Raw genomic sequence first — 20,908 nt, forward strand, 5'->3', positions numbered from 1 at the left:
AGGTAAAAATATACATTCAAGAGGAGAAAGAGCCGAGGGCTAGGTTTTTCAGGCAATGATCACTGTGATATCCGATAACAGACTATCACAATGATCATGTGATCAGGAGCCAGTCCTCTGTGCTGGGAGTGCACTATGGAGCACAAACACCTGCGCACATACTGGATATACTTCTGGTACAAAACACACATGTGCATTATCCAGCACCACATTCGAAGGCTGACCTCAGTGATGTGGCGAGAGTGTGTGTGGGTGGCAGCTACAGTTAAAATAGGCAATTTGGTACCACCGTAAGCGTGCAGGCATGTTCGCTAAACAAGCACATAAATGCTCTAGCTCATGGCCATGCACAATTCTATTAGCAAAATCATGAACATGCGCTTGTTCAGGTGCTTGTATTGGATCAGACTATACAGACTGATAAGATCTTTCTGGCAATTTGTCTTTCAACAGGCTTAAAGGGCTAGTATTGTGAAAGGAATTGTATTCTGGAAATTGTATACAGTATGGTTAATACATGTAATGTTTTGTTGCCAACATAAAAAAAAGATAAAAAAAAGCTGCAGTTTTGAACGTCTCAGCAATACCAGGAACTGATACAAGACAACACTTAATCCATGACCTTCTACTCTTCTTACACCTTTTGCTATAACCCGAAAGCGTTCTGGTCTGGGGATCCCAGGTTGTGCGTTTGGTGATGGGTGGAGAGGGTAGCCGGAGAATTTCCCACCCCTTACCTAACAGGCCCTCATATTCACCCCCCTCCTTTTTTCTTTTTTTTTCCTCTTCTTCTTTATTCTTTCCTTTCCTTCCTCTTCCTATTTACGACAACAGATGGGGGGGTATGGGGTGGGGGGCAGACTTAGTGGTCTGCTCACCTTTCCGTCACCTCCATAACATATGTAATAATCTAAACTTAAGTCTGGGTAACCCGGGAAGATCCAGTCTCCTGAGTTGCTCTGACAATGCCAGAAATAAGAGTGATACCAATCACAGCAATGGATATGCATCCACATCCTCTAGTAGAATATATGACTGTACAGGTCAGGCACTTAAGAGGTATTTAATAAAGGATATATGATTAAGGGTTACATAGTTACATAGTTAAATAAAGACACCAGTCCAACCTGAGTAAGTGTCTACAATTGTCCCTATCCCTGTACATTGCACACTCACATCAGTCCCTACCCTCAAGGAGCCCACGATCCAAGGTCCCCACTCATATACTAGGGTCAATTTTGGACAGAAGCCAATTAACCTACCTGCATGTCTTTGGAGTGTGGGAGGAAACTGGAGTACCCAGAGGAAACCCACGCAGGCACAGGGAGAACATGCAAACTCCAGGCAGGTAGTGTCGTGGTTGGGATTTGAACCAATCGTACTGCTAGGCGAGAGTGCTAACCACTACACCACTGTGCCGCCCGATTCTGTTATCAGTGTATGTATATATTCCATTTAGCTCTAACAACTATGGGCCAGTTAAACTAATGACATACAGAAACCTGTTTTTTTTTTTTTAATGCTCCAAATAACAGTTCAGTTGAAGTATTTGAAATTAAATATGTGACTTGTGAAGCAACTGTTAAAAAAAAATCCCAAATGCACCTTTTTAAAAAAAAATCTCAAATGTGATTTATCACACAAAATGTCTCGCAAAAAATTCCAAGTGTGACTTTTTGCATAAAAAGTCCTATATTCTGTGCCATATAAATAATGGTACAAAAAAAGAACATATTCAATATTTGGCAAACATTTCTCTATACCCAAAATACATACTTGTAAGATAAAAGTTAAAAATGTTATGATAAAATTGACCCAATTCAAGGCCTGGAAATCTAATTTAATGTCTCTAATTTAATTTATATAATAAACATTATCGTTAACAGTAGTATTACATGTTGGATAGCCATAACAAACAAGAAATGTGGTTTACCTCCTATTCGCAAAGAGGCCTATGGATGGTGAAATTTCAAGGTATAAAGGATTATGTTTAACTGCCTCAGATGTGGCTACCTGTTACTTGTCTAGTATAGACTCAGTAAGTCAACTATTTAATAAACCCCCTAAGCAGTGTTTCTCAACTCCAGTCAAGAATCCTCAAAACATGACCCAACAGGTCATGTTTTTAGGCTTTCCATTATTTTGCCCAGGTGAATTGATCAGTTTCACTGTCTTAGTAATTATCACATCTGAGGGAAATCCTGAAAACATGACCTGTTGGAGTGTCTTGAGGACTGAACTTAAGAAACACTGACCTAATGGCATAGACTTGACAGCACTAAACAGAAAAAAGTGATAATGCAAGCAGTTTATATGCAGATACACAGAGTGTGATAACCCATTGCAGCTGATTTCAGGTCAGTTAAGCTGGATACTAATGTGTAATTTGAAGAGATACGACGTGAATTCTGATTATTTGATATAAGCTACTGCACTTTGCACTTCATGGAGGCGCTTTTTGTACTGCTGTGTTTTACTGAATACATCATTCTTCACCCAACACTGAACTTTTAGTATATTTTAAGCAGAAAGCTTAATGAAGAGGGGAAAATAATAATTTCTTCTAACTTCTTTCTTTGAAAAAATACAAAAGCCGGGATATAGTTAAGCTCTTTTTTGTATGCCTCGCGGCTCTAATAGCCATAGGAATCATGGTCCAAGCTCAGAATTTCACAATGTTTTAATCTTTTGATTTTAGATGGAAAATCATGTATCAGATATTGAAGATACAAGTAACTAAAAGTATATCTTCTGGTAAGTCTTTAAAAATGACAATTTGATCTTTAACATATAGTATGCTGTATCATGCATCCGCATGATTAAAAGTAGTGTGGAATTTTAGACCCAAATGTAGAGCTTCAAGGACTGAGTCCACTCACCAACTTGCATTCGTGGCTTTCTGCCCACTTTTATTAATACCGTATATACTCGAGTATAGGCCGACCCGAATATAAGCCGAGGTCCCCAATTTACCCCCAAAAAACTGGAAAAAATTATTGACTCGTGTATAAGCCGAGGGTGAGACATGCCTGTCCATCCCTGTGTGTCGTCCATCCCTGTGTGTGTCCATGCATCCGTGTGTGTGTGTGTCCATGCATCCGTGTGTGTGTGTGTGTGTCCATGCATCCGTGTGTGTCCATGCATCCGTGTGTGTGTGTGTCCATCCATCCCTGTGTGTGTGCATGCATCCGTGTGTGTGTGTGTGTGTGTGTGTGTGTGTGTGTGTGTGTGTCCATGCATCCGTGTGTGTCCATCCATCCCTGTGTGTGCATGCATCCGTGTGTGTGTGTGTGTGTGTGTGTGTGTGTGTGTGTGTGTGTGTGTGTGTGTGTGTGTGTCCGTGCAGCCTACCTGTGTCCAGCCTGCCTGTGTCCGTCCAGCCTGTGTCCGTCCCGGCCTGCGTCCCGTCCCGGCCTGCGTCCCGTCCCGGCCTGCGTCCCGTCCCGGCCTGCGTCCCGGCCCGTCCCGCAGCTCTTCGTCGGTGGCCATTCTAGGATTCAAAAGCCGCGCCTCCGTCGGTGATAGGCGGAACACTCAATTTCCCACTGACTGCTGGGAAATTGAGTGTTCCGCCTATCGGATGTCCGTGATAGGCGGAACACTCAATTTCCCAGCAGTCAGTGGTCCGCCTATCATGGACGTCCGCTCATCCTCATACTACGGACGAGGATGAGAGGACGTCCGTGATAGGCGGAACACAGACTGCTGGGAAATTCAGTGTTCCGCCTATCACAGGCGAAGGCGGAGACGGAGGCGCTGCTTTTGAATCCTAGAATGGCCGCTGTCTGTCTGCTCGACACGCTGATCGGGCAGACAGACAGCGATGACTCGAGTATAAGCCGAGGGGGGCACTTTCAGCCTCAAAAAAGAGGCTGAAAATCTCGGCTTATACTCGAGTATATACGGTAAACAAAAATTATATTTTTCAGACGGTTTGCTTTCAGCCTACCTTTGGACTGCTCAGACCCACAGCCTGTTTTTGCATAGACTACTGTACATTTACCTCTGACAACAGTCTGGTCAATGCAGGCCACAACACACTCTAATTGCATCTGCGCACACACTCAGTTGCCCCCTTAGGCCCCTTACACACTGGGCAGGCTTTGTTGGAGTCCGCTTGTTCAGCGAGGAATCTGTCAGCTGATACCCACTGAGCATGGAAAATGTCTGGTCCACGTCTGCTTCAATTACCAAACTCCTTGATCACTAGACGTCCACTGTAAAACCAACAAGTCTGGGACTGTCAATCCCCTGTGTCCCTTGCAACTCACTAAGAGAAAAACCCTGTGGGATTCCAGGATAGAGAAGGATCTGGGAGTCCTAGTAGAAGACAGACTGAACAATAGCATGCAATGCCAAGCTGCAGCAAGCAAAGCCAGAAGAATATTAGCATGCATTAAAAAAAGGAGATATAGTCCAGAGATAAAACGATAATCCTGCCACTTTATAAAACACTTGTTAGGCCATATCTGGAGTATTTCATCCAGTTCTGGTCACTAATCCTCAGAAAGGATGTGCTGGAGATGGAGAGAGTCCAGAGAAAGACAACAAAATTAATATGGGGACTGGAGGACCTCAATTATGAGAAACGACTACAAGCATTACATTTATTCTCCCTGGAGAAGAGACGCTTGTGAGGAGATATGATAGTAATATACAAATATCTCAATGGTGATCCCAGCATAAGTATGAAACTTTGCAGTCCCAGGGAGTGTAAGAAGACACGGGGCCACACAAGGAGACAGGAAGAGAAGCGGTTTAACCTTAGACTGCATAGGGGGGGTGTTCACTGTCAGGGCGGTAAGGATGTGGAACTCTCTTCCACAACTGGTGGTGTCAGAAGGAAGTATTGATAGTTTTAAAAGACTCTTGGATGTGCATCTTAGCAAACACAATATATGGGGATATGGGAAATGCTTATCTACACAAACATACACACACACCAACAGGTTGAACTGGATGGACTGTTGACTTTATTCAACCTTACCTACTATGTTACTATGTAATTCTCACTGGTTCCTCCCTCTGACCTTACCTCATTACACTCTCCTTCACTGGCTTGAGGTCAGAGAGAGGAAATGGTGAAAGCTTCAGGTTAAACACAGGTCAACGGTGCAGGCACCAAGAAAGGATTTACATTATATATATATATATATATATATATATATATATATATATATATATATATATATATATATATACACCGTATTTATCAGCGTATAACACGTGCCGGTGTATAACACGCACCCCAAGTTTCTTTCTTTTCTGATATAGTAATTTCACATGTGGGTTTTTTTAGTATTAAAGCGGACCTACAGTAATTTTTTCAACTATTAATCTATTAAAGCTTCTGTCCTTGTTGTTTTAACTTTGGATAGTAAAACATTTTTTTTTTCTGCCAGTAAATACCTTATACAGCCCACTTCCTGTTTCTTGTCTGGTCATTAGCCTAGGCTTATGACATCATGCAAATCTCTCTCCCACTCTTATGAGAGTTTGCCAGGAAGGGATGGAAGATGAGTCATAAGCGGGCCAATGAAAGCTGCAGGGATGCAGAGCTGGAGGTTTGTGTCTGTGTAATTCCAGAAAGTGAACAGGCAGCGGCTTCAGCTGCCCACAGTTAAAATGGCTGCAGCCAGACTTAGACCCATTTCACGCTGAAGGCATTTTTCAGGCATATAAGTACTAAAAAATAGCGCCTCCCATGCCACCCCAGTGTGAAAACCTGAGTGCTTTCACACTGGGGCAGTGCGTTTGTGGGATGTTAGAAAAAATCCTGCAAGCAGCATCTTTGGGGTTGTTTAGGAGTGCTGTATACATGCATGGGCAGCGCTTCTGAAGTGCCTGATAAGTGTTTCAGGAGCGCCGCAACACAGGCGGTTTTAAACCTTTCTTCAGCTGCTAGTGGGGGTTAAAAGCACCGCACTAGTGCCCAAAAAGCACAGCCAAAATGCCAGTAAAGCACCGCTAAAAGGATCGGCTCTTTAATGCTTACACGGTGTGGCCCCAGTGTGAGAGTAGCCTTAGTGAAGGGAGATTTCTGAAGCATATTTGGCAAGTACAGAATCCCAGTATATACTGTATAGAATAATATGCAAAGTGGTTGGAGGAAGCTTCAGAATGGCAAAGATGTTTTTATTACAAATTATGTGAACAGACTGCAGTTCCTCTTTAAAGTAATTGTTAAGCTTCAAATCCTTTTTTTTTAAATAACAAACATGTCATACTTACCTCCACTGTGCAGCTCGTTTTACACAGAGTAGTCCTGAACACCAACTTCTGGGGTCCCTAGGTGGCTCTTGCGGCTCCTCCCTGCATCATATAACCCCCTAGGAGAAGCGCTCTCCCAGGGAATTACCTTGCGGGTGCGCTCCTGAGTCCAGCATTCTGTGTCCATAGCCACTGAATGTATGACTCAACCTCGCCCCCCGGTTCCCGCATCATTGGATTTGACAGCAGCGGGAGCCAAAGGCTGCACTGCTATCAATCTATCCAATCAAGCGCCCAGAACCCCGAGCAGAGGGACAGCTCGTTCTCGCTGTTGGAAATCTCAGGGCTCAGGTAAGTGAAACCCGGGGGGCTGGGAGGCTGGACACTAGCAGGTGTTTTTTCACCTTAGCGATGAAAAGTGAAAAAAAACACAAACCTGTACAACCCCTTTAAGGATGCTTTTAAACTTTGTGATAGGGTAGCTTTACAATTTGCACTTGTTCACTGTGCTGGAAGCTCTTATTCAGCATTGGTTAAAACAGTTTTTCTAATTTAAAATAAATTGACACCAATAAATCTAAAAAAAAAAAAAAAACACAAAATAGTAGTTTAATTTTATACGTTAGCATTGTATTTGCCAAACAATAAAGGTCTCAAGTAAAATCTGTAAACTGTAAATAAGTTGTACTGAGCCTTTGGCTAAAGAAATAATTATGTTTTCTGTCCAATACCGGTGGAAGTTTATGTAATAATGGCTAAAGAAAATATATAGAAGACTGAAAAGATAAAATAACGATTGGAGAGGAGAGAAGAATCCAAGCTCGAGTCCACATTAAAATATAGTATTAGCATGAGACCCTCACATCCTGTGCCAAGCAGGGGAAATTGCAAACTTCATTATTTTACAGATAAAAGTTCTCCTTGTCATTTACTAAAGCATAAAACTGTTGATGTCTTCAAAAGCAAATTGGATAAATGCGTGTCATAAAGCTGAGTAGCAAATGTGTATTCATTAATTTTAATGACTGCTATTGTATCAGTAATGCATTTAAAAGAACCTTATTATTATAAACATAAAGTTCTCTGGTAGTCACCCAGCCTTTTTGTGTTGTTGGTAAAGGTAATGAAGGTCCAGATGGTTTTACAAAGTGATGACAAAGCCAGATAAAACATTCTTCTCATCTGTTGGATTGAAATCTCCTACCGTAATCTGTTTTACAGTATATAGCGGATAAAATTGAATGGGTATTGAACATGTCACCATTTTTTTTTAGGTAGATACAGTATATTTCTAAAGGTGCTATTATCATGAAATGTTCACCACATGTCAGTAACAACAATCCATACATACAAAAAATAAATAACAATATGTTCAGAAATGAAGTTATGTGTAGTAAAATGGAATAACACAGGGGAAAAGTATTGAACACGCTAACTGAAATGTATTTAATACATGGTACAAAATCCTTTGTTGGTAATGACATCTTGAAGACGCCTCCTGTATGGAGAAACTAGTTGCATGCATTGCTCAGGTGTGATTTTGCTCCATTCTTCCACACAGTTTTCAAACCTTGAAGGTTCCATGAGCCTCTTTTATGAACTTTGATCTTTAGTTCTTTCCATAGATTTTGTATTGGATTCAAGTCAGGTGATTGGCTGGGCCATTCTACCAGCTTTATTTTCTTTCTTTGAAACCAATTGAGAGTTTCCTTGGCTTTGTGTTTGGGATTATTGAAAAGTCCACCCTTATTTCATCTTCATCATCCTGATAGATGGCAGAAGATTTTTATTAAGAATGTCTTGGTCCATTTTTCCAGTCATTCTTCCTTCAATGACATGTAGTTAGTCAGTACCACATGCTGAAAAACAGCCCCACGCCATGATGTTCCCACCTCCAAACTTCACTGTTGGGATGGTGTTTTTGGGGCAATGTGAAGTGACCTCCAAACATGGTGTGTATTATGGCATCCACAGAGTTAAATTTGAGTATCATCTGACCAGACTATTTTCTGCCAGTTTTTTACAGGCATGTCTAAGACCCCTTTGACACTGGGGCATTTTTCTGGCGTTTTTCAGGCACTTTACCGTTAAAAAAAAGCACCTGTAAAGCACTTGAAAGAAGCCTCATCTGCAATCCCAATGTGAAAGCCCAAGTGCTTTAAGAGCCCTTTCACAATGTCAACGCCCGAAAAACACTCGTAAAGCTTCGCTTAAACTAGGAGCGCTTTACCAGCTTTTTCAAGCGCTATTTGGGCGTTTTTAACCCCTGCTAGTGGCCAAATAAAGGGTTAAAAGTGCCCACAAAGCTCTGCTGCCAAACACGCTTTTCGGGTGCTTTTCAGATGCTTTTCAGGCATTTTGCAGGCGCTTCCCATTGATTTCAATGGGAAGGGGCACTTTAGGAGCGGTGTATTCACCGCTCCAAAAGCGCTGCAAAGAAGCTGCTTGCAGGACTTTTTTTGACGCCCTGCCAGCGCAGCGCCTCAGTGTGAAAGCACTCGGGCTTTTACATTGGGATTGCAGTTGCGGCTTCTTTCAAGCGCTTTACAGGGGCTTTTTTTAAAGCGAAAGCGCCTGAAAAATGCCTCAGTGTGAAAGGGATCTCAGTGTGAAAGCACTCGGGCTTTCACATTGGGATTGCAAATAAGGCTTCTTTCAAGTGCTTTACAGGCGTTTTTTTTAACGCTAAAGCGCCTAAAAAATGCCCCAGTGTAAAAAGGGGCCTTAATGTTGTGCACCAAACTTTAAACGAGCTTCATCATGCTTTTTCTTCAACAATGGAGTCCTGCATGGTGATCGTGCATACAGGCCATGGCAGTTGAGTGAATTACTTATTGTTTTCTCAACTGTACCTGCTAATTCCAGGTCTTTCTGAAGCTCTTCACAAGTGGTCCTTGCCTTTTGGACAACTCTTCTGATAAGGCCGCGTACATACGCGGGGACTGTTCGCTCAACTTTGTTCGCTGAACAGTGTTTGAGCGGACAGTCCGCTCGTGTGTGGGCTTTCAGCGGACAGTTTCAGCGGACAGTTTGACGAACAAAGTTTTTCGGAAATTCAGAAAAACTGTCCGCTGAAACTTGGTTTGAGCGGACAGTCCGCCCGTGTGTGGGCCAGTCCGCTGTACTTTCGAAATGAGCGGACTGTTCCCGCCCGGAGAAAAGTCTGCTCATTTCGAGCGCGTCTCCAGGTAGGCGGGGCCCGCGACGGAGACGTCGCGGGCTCCGCCGCCTGGAATGAACTTAAAGGGGAACCCAACGCCGAAAAAAATCGGCGTGGGGGTCCCCCCAAAGTCCACAACAGACCCTTGTCCGAGCACGCTACCCGGCCGGCCAGGAAAGGGGGGCGAGCGAGCGCGCCCCCCCTTCTGAGCCGTACCAGGCCGCGTGCCCTCAACATGGGGGGTGCCTTGGGGAAGGGGGGGCCGCGCGGCCCCCCCACCCCAAAGCACCTTGCCCCCATGTTGATGAGGACAAGGGCCTCTTCCCGACAACCCTGGCCGTTGGTTGTCGGGGTCTGCGGGCGGGGGGCTTATCGGAATCCAGGAGCCCCCTTTAATAAGGGGGCCCCCGGATACCGGCCCCCCACCCTATGTGAATGAGTATGGGGTACAATGTACCCCTACCCATTCACCTGTAAAATAAAAGTACCCAAAAAAAACACAACACACGAGATAAAATATTTTATTGCACAGCTCCGGGGGTCTTCCGTCTTCGGGGGTCTTCTCGCCGGACTCCTCCGCTATCTTCTTGTAGCTCTTTTGCTAGCGGAGGAGTCCGGCTTTCTTCCTCCCCGCCGCCGGCCTCTTCTCCCGACTTCGGGGGTCTTGTCCCCCTCTTCGGTTCTTCTGCCGGGCCACCGCGCCTTCTTATAGCTCTTTTACAGGCGGTGGTCCGGTCTTCTGTCGCCGCTGTCGTCGCCGCCGCCTTCCGTTCTTCTTCTTCTTCTTCATCTTCTTCTTCTTCTTCTCCAGGAGATGTTGACACGTCGCTCTCTCAGGCCGGAATGGCAGAGCCGCGCTGCGCGGCCACTTATATAGTGACAATGGGGCGGTGTCACATGGTATATGTCACATGGGTTGGTCACATGGGTTGATGTCACATGGGGACTATGACATCGTAAGGGGGCGGGGTCACCATGTGACCAACCCATGTGACATATACCATGTGACACCGCCCCATTGTCACTATATAAGTGGCCGCGCAGCGTGGCTCTGCCATTCCGGCCGGAGAGAGCGACGTGTCAACATCTCCTGGAGAAGAAGAAGAAGAAGAAGATGAAGAAGAAGAAGAAGAAGAAGAACGGAAGGCGGCGGCGACGACAGCGGCGACAGAAGACCGGGCCACCGCCTGTAAAAGAGCTATAAGAAGGCGCGGTGGCCCGGCAGAAGAACCGAAGAGGGGGACAAGACCCCCGAAGTCGGGAGAAGAGGCCGGCGGCGGGGAAGAAGAAAGCCGGACTCCTCCGCTAGCAAAAGAGCTACAAGAAGATAGCGGAGGAGTCCGGCGAGAAGACCCCCGAAGACGGAAGACCCCCGGAGCTGTGCAATAAAATATTTTATCTCGTGTGTTGTGTTTTTTTTTGGGTACTTTTATTTTACAGGTGAATGGGTAGGGGTACATTGTACCCCATACTCATTCACATAGGGTGGGGGGCCGGTATCCGGGGGCCCCCTTATTAAAGGGGGCTCCTGGATTCCGATAAGCCCCCCGCCCGCAGACCCCGACAACCAACGGCCAGGGTTGTCGGGAAGAGGCCCTTGTCCTCATCAACATGGGGACAAGGTGCTTTGGGGTGGGGGGGCCGCGCGGCCCCCCCTTCCCCAAGGTACCCCCCATGTTGAGGGCACGCGGCCTGGTACGGCTCAGAAGGGGGGGCGCGCTCGCTCGCCCCCCTTTCCTGGCCAGCCGGGTAGCGTGCTCGGACAAGGGTCTGTTGTGGACTTTGGGGGGACCCCCACGCCGATTTTTTTCGGCGTTGGGGTTCCCCTTTAAGTCCATTCCAGGCGGCGGAGCCCGCGACGTCTCCGTCGCGGGCCCCGCCCACCTTGACACGCGCCCGAAATGAGCGGACTGTTGCCTCTTGTGTGGGCGAGTCCGTTCATTTCAAAAGTTGCGCGGACTTAGTACGACGAACTTAGTTTGCCGTATTTGTCCGCTCAAAAAGTGCTGTGTGTGGGCGTGTTCATTCATTCAAAAGTTTGAGCGGACTGTTTGACGAACTTAGTTTCGGCAGACAGTCCCCGCGTGTGTACGCGGCCTAATTCTTTTCACTCCTCTGTCAGAAATCTTGCGAGCAGCACTTGGTTGTGGCCGGTTTATGGTTAAATGATGTTCTTTCCACTTCCGGATATGGCCTCAACAGTGCTCCCTGGAACATTTAGAAGTTTAGAAATCCCTTTTTAACCAATGCAATCAGTATGCTTTGCAACAATAAGGTTGCAAAGGTCTTGAGATAGCTATTTGCTTTTACCCATCATAAGATGTTTCTTGTGTGCCACCTTGGCACCTTGGTAGTTGAGACTGAACCAGCTGATATTAATTTGCACTGACCACGGCAGGGTTGCTTTATAATTACTGATAGATGTCAGCGGGTGTCTTGACTTTCCATGCCTTTTTTCCCCTCCCTGTCTTCAAGTGTTCAATATTTTTTTCCCTGTGTCATTTAATTTTATTACATATAACTTAATTTCTGAACTTATTTGTTTTTTTTTCATTGTATACAGTATATGGATTGCATGGGTTGTTACCAACACATGGTGAAAATTTCATGTCAATAGCACCTTTAACAATATATTTACCTAGAAAAATGGTGACATGTTTAATACTTATTTTACCCACTGTATATGGTATATTGGTTCTATTTAAAGCAGAACTTTACTGCTTCTGGAGTGGGTGGGTTATTACCAAAATGTGCAAGTATGCACGGCATATGATATTATGGTACACTTAGTTCCCAGAGTGCCCTAGTCCTGCAATGCAATGTCTGCAAACCTTCTCATCCTCCAATGCTGGCATCTTCTACCAGTTTTCCCTGTCCAGCATCTTCCAGCTCTGCCACAGGGCAGCTGATTATTATGTAACTCCTGCTCATGTGCGCTGGAATTACATCATAATAGCACCCAACTCTATTTGTCACAGAAAGAGCTGTGTGTGTTAATAATCTAAGGTTGAGCTATTGAGCGCTGTAATAAACAGGATATTTTTCAATATAGATACATTCTTAAGAGAGTCTCAAGCTCTACTTGTTAGCTGGAACTTTAAATATGAACAATTTATGTTCAATATGTACATATTTGCTTGACTTACATTATTAAAAAACATTATTTTTAGTCCTGAACAAAAGAAAATGTTACAAAACACCTTGCATTCCCATTAATGCAGTTGGCCACAAACTTTATACATCTTCAATTTCTTCCATAAACATATTACAGAATCAGAATAATAGCCATTTGTTTATTTCGTTGTTATGCTGTAGAAAATGTAGCATAGAACATCCAATCACATTTCATCTCTTAGTTTAAAGTAGATTAAAAATGATGATTTTTGATTGGTTCCTAAACTTTACATGTTGGTCTTTGCCTTTATAGATATGCATGTAGCAGTGACGGCTGTTGCTCCATTTTTTTGGGTGAGGGGGTGGGTGGCAAACAAACCCGTGGTGCACTGTGCTTGCTGAGCAGTGACATGCGAAGCCATGCAGAGTGGTGCAATATTTTTTACATAATATTGCAGTGCTTCAGAACACAATGTAACCTGATCTGTTCTGATCTGAATATCACACACAGAAAATCATTGTGGTTATCTATGTTTTTCCATGAGAAAGTGTGAATGGGCCCTAAAGCGTTAAACCCAGAACAGTAAAATCAGTCTTTATATGCAGTAAAGCATGCTTGTTATACTCCTTGTAGAGCATAAGGGATTAATCCTCTGCATTGTGTAAAAAGGCTGTTTGAGCCTGCCTTCTCTGATCCTCCCCTTCTTCCACTGTCACAAAACGTCTCCTGATAGAACAGAACCTTGGGGGCAAGCTGCACATACTCAGTTTGGAGTGAATTGCTAGAGAGTTAATTTTTTTCTTGGGAGAGTGCGTGTGATCCGCACAGGCAGGGCCAATCGGCACTGTCCAGACAGAGGGTCAGGGATCCTGCAGCTTCCAAGACAGGGGATCAGGGGAGAATGAAAACTCCCCCTACAAGCTTTAACCAAACACTGATAGAAGTCATAAGACTGCTATATACCCATGATATAAAAAGGTATTTAGCAGTTTATATTTACTAAAATAATTGCATTTCCATGTTCTGTCTACTGTGGGAGACCAGATATGGCGAATGCAGGGTCCTGGGTTTAGTAACTTTAAGTTACACAAACACTTATACACGTTTGTGCACAATACCTACAGTTCAGAATCAACTGTTTAACCATATCACCATGAATGTTTGAAATATGACTAACAACACTCCCACCCAATAAGCCTTGGTAGAATATGTCTGGAGTTGTTTGACCATTGTTCTCTGTATGACCATTCAAGCCAACGTTCATATTTCCTTTTTTTTCTCTGATTAAATTTCTTGCTAGCGTAGTTCTGAAAAGTACAAATAATATGATCACAGAAATAATCGTGCTGCTTTTCTGAAAGGCTTTAAAACCCGCACTGGATAAACTTAACCTAAGAGACCAGATAGAGGTTATATACCAACAAATCCTCTGTAAATCCATCTGTTCTTGCTATGTGCCTCAAAAATCACATCTTTGAAACAGCGATATCACATGTCACTGAATTCCAGGAAAATATATGCTACTCACATCCTCAATAATCCTCAATTATATAGTTTATATGTTTTAAAAATTGCAGGTGCACAAATTCCATCTCCTCCGCCCTCACACCATGGAGATCTGCCTTGTTTACATAGTCAGATCTCTGCTCTGTGTGTTTTTTTTTCTATAATCTTTATTTTGAAGTACATATAACAGGACATGTTCAACATTTCGCATTAGAATAAAATAGCTAAACCACATGGGTCTGGCATAAGTAAACAGCACAAATTAACATGTTGGACAGAGAAATAGAATAAAATACAACAATAAAATAAATATTGTGAGGGTATTGTGCGGGGTGGCCAATGGGCCTTCACCGGTTAATAGGTTAGGGATGTCACTTTGGTAGCAGAGTTGTGGGCAGCTGTAGCAGGTGCGGGGGTAGATTGGGTGAATATGCCTCTTGCATGACTGCTTTACCTCTGGTAGTGGGTCAATGGGGGCTGTCGATAAAACTATAGGAAAGATATGGTTCCCTGGACTGCGGTTGGGGCAGAGGGAGGGGGCCCAATAGCCTCCAGCTGACCTCCCCTTGCCCCCCGCATGCCCTAGGGGCACCAGAGAGTCACATTGTACACTCGGGCAGGATATAAAGTGCCTCCCATAAATAGGGGGTCCATTCCGTGAGTGTAGAGGCACTAGGCATATATGCCAGCTGACAGTGTATCGTTTAAACCTTAAACTGGTATCGATATAGTGGAGGATATGTTTAACCCCTAGGATATATAAAGAAAATGAAAGAAGAAGGGGGAGAAGAAGAGGAAAGAGGGGGGAAGGGGAGGGAGCAATCTGAGCATACCTGCAATCCTGTAGGAAGCCTTAGTCTTGACCACGCCAAGCACACCATCCACAAATAAGTCAGCAACCTTGTTTGGTCATAGTAGCCACTATCTGTTGAAGGGTAGCTCCCCGTCCTGTTCTGTGTGTTTTACCGTCAATCAGCGGGTGCCAGCGGACATCCATATGCTTCCATATACATATGGACAAAATGAAAAATAAACCTCTGTATAGCAGAAAGCTGGGACCTCTCAAAATTCTTTTGTACCTTGACTCTGCAGATAATTGTTCAATTGTATCATGTATAGATTTTAATTTTATAATAATTTCTTACACTGGACATTGAGTGAGTAAGGCTTCATGTACACTGGCCTACATATATTGCAGGCCAATATATAAGGCCAACGCAAATTTTACTGTGTTCTTGGCGCATTTTGCGTTTTCCCTCAGGCGGTGGTCAAAACGTTCCTATCCTGAATGCAATTCTTCCACATTCAGGAGAGGGAGGTTGAAGCTCACCTAAACGTGGCAGCTCCTAAACTCTGCTAAAAGCCTATGTGTACATTTGCTTTGGCAAAAAACAAAAAAACGCCAAAAGCTCCTAAACTCATGTTTAGGAGCTACCAGTGTAGGTTAGTGTACATGAAGTGTAAAAGAATTTTACTTTAAGTAATTAAACCAGTGCATGTTCAAATTTTCTTGTCTTGGGTATATTGATTGGTTTATGTGAATGTTTTTTTTTTTTTTTTTTTTATATTAGTAATGGCAGTGATCAGTGACTTATACTGGGACGTTGATATTGCGTCGTAAAATCGGACGCTAACTGACACTTTTACGGGAACTACCATATACCATAATCCTCCTTCAGTTCCAGGAATGACCTAAATAGTTCGCACCTCTCCCAATTCATTCTCTTCTCTACAGTAGATAATTCCTGCAAATGCTTATTGTTCCATAATGGTGAATTCTGTAAATCCCTAATACCCTAATATTTCTTTAACCACTTTTCATAATTTCTAAATATGAGGTCAATCTTCTGGAACCATTGCCTAATTATCAAAACTGGGGAATTATGCAATGTATACAGCAGTTGAGGCATCCACGTCATCTTGATTAGGTTGCACCTTCCTGCCACTGACAAGGGTAACTGTCTCCACACCTTCCCTTTACACCTAAGTTTATCGAAAAATTGTGCCAATATTGTTTATTATGTATTCTTTGGGGTTTAACGTTATGTATATTCCTAAGTATTTGAGCCTGTTGACTATTTCCACTTTCCACCCAAAATCTATAATTATATCCATTGCTGCCGCCAGGGACCCCTGCATATCCCCCAGAAATAATAACACATACCGTATATACTCGAGTATAGGCCGACCCGAATATAAGCCGAGGCCCCCAATTTACCCCCAAAAAACTGGAAAACTTATTGACTCGTGTATAAGCCGAGGGTGAGATATGGCTGTCCATCCCTGTGTGTCCGTCCATCCCTGTGTGTGTGTCGGTCCATCCCTGTGTGTGTGTCCGTCCATCCATCCATCCCTGTGTGTGTGTCCATCCATCCATCCCTGTGTGTGTGTCCATCCATCCATCCATCCATCCATCCCTGTGTGTGTGTCCATCCATCCATCCATCCCTGTGTGTGTGTCCATCCATCCATCCATCCCTGTGTGTGTGTGTCCGTGCAGCCTTGTGTGTGTGTCCATCCATCCATCCATCCATCCCTGTGTGTGTGTCCATCCATCCATCCATCCCTGTGTGTGTGTGTCCGTGCAGCCTTGTGTGTGTGTCCAGCCTACCTGTGTCCCGAGCCTCCGTCCCGAGCCTCCGTCCCGAGCCTCCGTCCCGAGCCTCCGTCCCGAGCCGCCGTCCCGAGCCGCCGTCCCGAGCCGCCGTCCCGAGCCTCCGTCCCGAGCCGCCGTCCCGAGCCGCCGTCCCGAGCCGCCGTCCCGAGCCTCCTCCGTCCTTCCAGGATCGCCGCTCTTCTCGGCGGCCATTCTAAAATTCAAAAGCCGCGCCTCCGCCTTCGCCTGTGATAGGCGGAACACTGAATTTCCCAGCAGCCTGTGTTCCGCCTATCACGGACATCGTCTCATCCTCGTCCGTAGTACGAGGATGAGCGGATGTCCGTGATAGGCGGAACACTGACTGCTGGGAAATTCAGTGTTCCGCCTATCACAGGCGAAGGCGGAGGCGCGGCTTTTGAATTTTAGAATGTCCGCTGTCTGTCTGCTCGATACGCTGATCGAGCAGTCAGACAGCGGTGACTCGAGTATAAGCCGAGGGGGCACTTTCAGCCTCAAAAAAGAGGCTGAAAATCTCGGCTTATACTCGAGTATATACGGTAATATTATTTTCTCCACTCCTGAAGCCCTTTGAAATCACTGTATCCTTACGGATGACCTAATAGTTATAGCCAATGGCTCCATTCCCAAAGCAAATAACATGGATGACAAAGGACACCCCTGTATTGTGCCCCGGATCAAAAAAAAAAAAAAAACGATTCAGAGCTCTTATTTATCTTCACTTTTGCTCTGGGCCTTTGAGAGCAAAGTCTTACCCAACCAACATACTTTGGACCAAATTGGAAGGCAGCCAAAGTCTGCCACAAATAATGCCATTCCAGATTGTCAAAGGTCTTGACTGTGTCCAGGGAAATATTGCCCTTGACCCTACATTAATTGTCAGAGCCTGCAGGTTTAACCACACTCTCCTTATGTTAATGCTGATTGATCTATTTGGTATAAACCCTGTCTGATCCATATGAACTAGATTCTGGATTATTTTCTTTAACCTCTCAGCCAATATTTTTGCCAAAATTTTCACATCTGTGCCCAACAGTGCTATTGGCCTATAGGAAGATGGATGAAGTAAATCCTTCCCCTCTTTTGGAAGGATGATAATAGTGGAATCTCTCATAGACAAAGGCAGCACACCCTCCTCTAGTGCACTGGTAAATGTCTTCAGCAGCTCTGGCAGCAATATCTCTTATATCTTTTATATATCTCTGCAGGCAAACCATCAGGCCCCTGAGTTTTCTAGTTTGCCAAAGCTGACACTGCCTGCCTTACCTCTTCCAGGCCTATAGGGGCATCTCCCCATCTTGGGCACTATACAATTTCTCTTAGTATTTTTTAAAAGTATCTAAAATTTCAGGGCCATATGCTGTTATTCTTCCCTTGTCTGTTCTAATAGTGTACATAAGAGTAGTAGATGAATTTGCCTTTGCCAATCAAGCCAGTAGATTCCATGCATGCTCAGCCTCCAAATAATAGTGCTGTCTCTGAAATAACAATTTATTTTAATTTAATTTATTTTCAGCTTTTGTGTATAATAAATCTTTATAATCTTGTTGGGTTTTGACCTATTCCTGAAACGTCAACGGGGTTGACCTCTACATATTTCCGTTCTGCTTCTATGACCCTGTTTCCAATCAGTTTTTCCTGCTCTTTAGTCTGTCTTTTTACTCTTGCTATATGTTTTATTAGTATCCCCCTAAGATAGGCCTTAAGGTGATACTGTCCCAGCATTAATCCTCATGAATTCCTCCAGAGATGATGTCATTCCCTTTTACCAAACTCCTCCCCTTGACTCAGCGATACAACTAATGGAGAGTGGTCTGAGACCCCTGGCCATATACTTTATATTGTTAACAAAATGATACATGTCTTCACTGCCGAGGGCTAAATCGATCCTAGAGAGCGTGGAGTGAGTTTTTGAAAAATAAGAGTATTGCTGTTTTTTTTTTATATCTTTTTATTAACTTTCAAAAAAAGAAACAAAACTAGAGAACAGACACTAAAAACATACATTGGTCTTACATGGTGTCAATGTGATCCTTGCAGGGATCTCACTATTACATTATCATTTATAGACATCAGGCATGAAATATAGATTATGATAATAGTTACAGAGGTACAGTTCACTTGGTGGCGAGGTTCTATTCACAGTTGTATATGATGGTAGCACATTATAGATTTATTGTGTACACTCGGCACCCTTCAGGAGCTATTTTGTGATCAGGATCTACTAGGAGGCCTCCGAAGCGGAGGGATCTGCCAGCCATTTAGACTAGACCTTGTCATATTTGTTGTGGCAGCCTCTGTTGTCATATGTGTCTTTATATAGAGGTAAGCTATTGTTGATTAGTTGTTTCCACAGAGAGAGAGGAAGGGGGTTGATTTGCAGCAACTAAGGACTATGGCTTTTTGGGCATAGAACAGGATCAATCCCACCTGCATGCATCCCGCAACCGTAGGAATTAGTTGTTCTATCAGGCCTAGCATGCAGATTGACATTGACGGTTTCAGTGGCACAGAGGTGATTTGCGTGATAAAGTCTAATATCTCCCTCCCTATCTCCTGATTGAAGTCCCAATGAGTCCCACCACATTGCCAACATCCAGGAGGGGAGTCAGGGTTCATTTTCTGTAGTCTGTGGGGTGAAATATGCCCGGTGGACTATCTTGAATTAAGTTAATTGAGTATTGCTGTTTAGCTGATTACTCATCCTCCATATATCTCCTAATCCCAGTTCTCCTATTATTTGGAAGAGCGTAATAACACTTTTTCCAACCCAAGTTCCTGTAGGACATCTATCTACCCTCCCATCTAAAACCATATTAAAGTCTCCCACTGCCATTATTGGGACATTAGGTTTGTCAGACATGCATTGTATTAATTGATATAAAACCTGGGGGAGGGATATATATATATATATATATATATATATATATATATATATATATTAGCCAAGATGCAGATCATTCCCCCATAGTACAATACAAGAAAATATACCGGCCTCTCTCATCTATGTTGATATGCCTGCAGGAGAATTCAACTCCTGTTCCCAAAACACTCACTCCCCTAGAGTATGAGGTATATACCGAGTGATACTGTGTCTGGAAGTTTCTTCTTTTTAAATGTAGTATCAACTCTTTTGTTAGGTGAGTCTCCTGCAGACAAACCACAGACTCCTGAAGGGCTGTCACTGCAGTGATAACCGTAGCTTTCTTTATAGAGTCTCCCAATCCTCGGATATTCTAAGAACATACATTTATCATTTTAAACTGCATATATACCAAATATACCAAAGAAAAAAATGAGAAGAAAAAGCAACAAAAAGAAAGAAAAAAGTCATCCATCAGTGACTTAGTGTCCCCAATCCACCTATATCTATTTTTTTCTTTCCTCTTTGTGCTATTCCTTCCACTTGCAAAACTATAACTATATATACCATCATACATAAATACTTTGATTTTTAAACATTTTCCTCTTGATACCCAAGTCCCTTTATAATATTTTCAACATTTAATTTATATTTTCAGTGCAATGGATTTTCCTTTTCTTTTTTCTTTCCCCTCCTCCCTCCCTCCTTAATAAATATATTCCCCATACAAAGCTCAAATCGCATAGTAGTGTTTTTAGTGCAAAAAATAAAAAGTGAAGTGAATTCGTATCCGTCTTCTTAAAAGGGTGCCCTTTCTACACCCAACCCTGTACCTCGCTAAACCTATATGACCAGTATTTGACTTGTGTATTTCCCATACAATATCTTTTCCCCATCCACACTAAAAAAAGAAAAAAACCCGACTGACAAACCACATATATTTCTACAGCGAACAGCAAAAAGACCACACCAAAAAAAAAAAAAAAAAACATAAGACAAGTACAAAAAAAAGAAGCAACAAAGAAAACACAAAAAACCCACATAAGACAAATACAAAAAATCTCTTTCACACCCCTCACCTGGCCCACACTAGGCCCATACCAAGGGCATTTGAAGTGATCCCTACCAATAACCAAAGCATCCATCTTCTCTTCTATCTCCCCTCCTAACCAAGGGAGGAAAGACAGAGGGAAAGGAAAAAAGCCTGAGCCAATCCACCCCAAGAGGAAGCTCAGCTAACGGTCTCTCCCCATAGTGCAGCACCCCTCCAGGAGAAAAAAAACACAATCCTTGTACATCATGATTAGTCTCTCATGCTCCGCTCTTGATCCTGTCACATCTTCTCTTCATTTTTCTCCAGCCACACAAATGTCTCATTTGGGGTATAAAAAAGTGCGCTTGACCTAATGCTGCTACGAGAGGGATATAGCATCGCATA

At 43.6% G+C, this 20,908-nt stretch overlaps 1 protein-coding gene across 4 annotated transcripts in view; it reads left to right on the plus strand.

Moving 5' to 3' along the window:
- RALYL (RALY RNA binding protein like) overlaps positions 1–20,908 on the plus strand; it is a 1,540,715-nt gene that overhangs the window by 1,512,181 nt on the left and 7,626 nt on the right. For 3 of the 4 annotated variants that reach the window (XM_077492948.1, XM_077492949.1, XM_077492951.1), the window contains one exon: positions 2,699–2,754. The exons of the other annotated variant lie outside the window; for it this stretch is intronic. In XM_077492948.1, coding sequence (XP_077349074.1) covers positions 2,699–2,740 — 42 coding nt within the window. In that variant the 3' untranslated portion in view covers positions 2,741–2,754. The remainder of the gene's footprint in view (positions 1–2,698; positions 2,755–20,908) is intronic. 4 annotated transcript variants of the gene reach the window in all.

The sequence above is a fragment of the Lithobates pipiens genome, unplaced genomic scaffold (assembly GCF_037356315.1).
Source record: "Lithobates pipiens isolate NorthernLeopardFrog02 unplaced genomic scaffold, aLitPip1_a1.2 Scaffold_19, whole genome shotgun sequence".
Taxonomy (NCBI): Eukaryota; Metazoa; Chordata; class Amphibia; order Anura; family Ranidae; genus Lithobates; species Lithobates pipiens.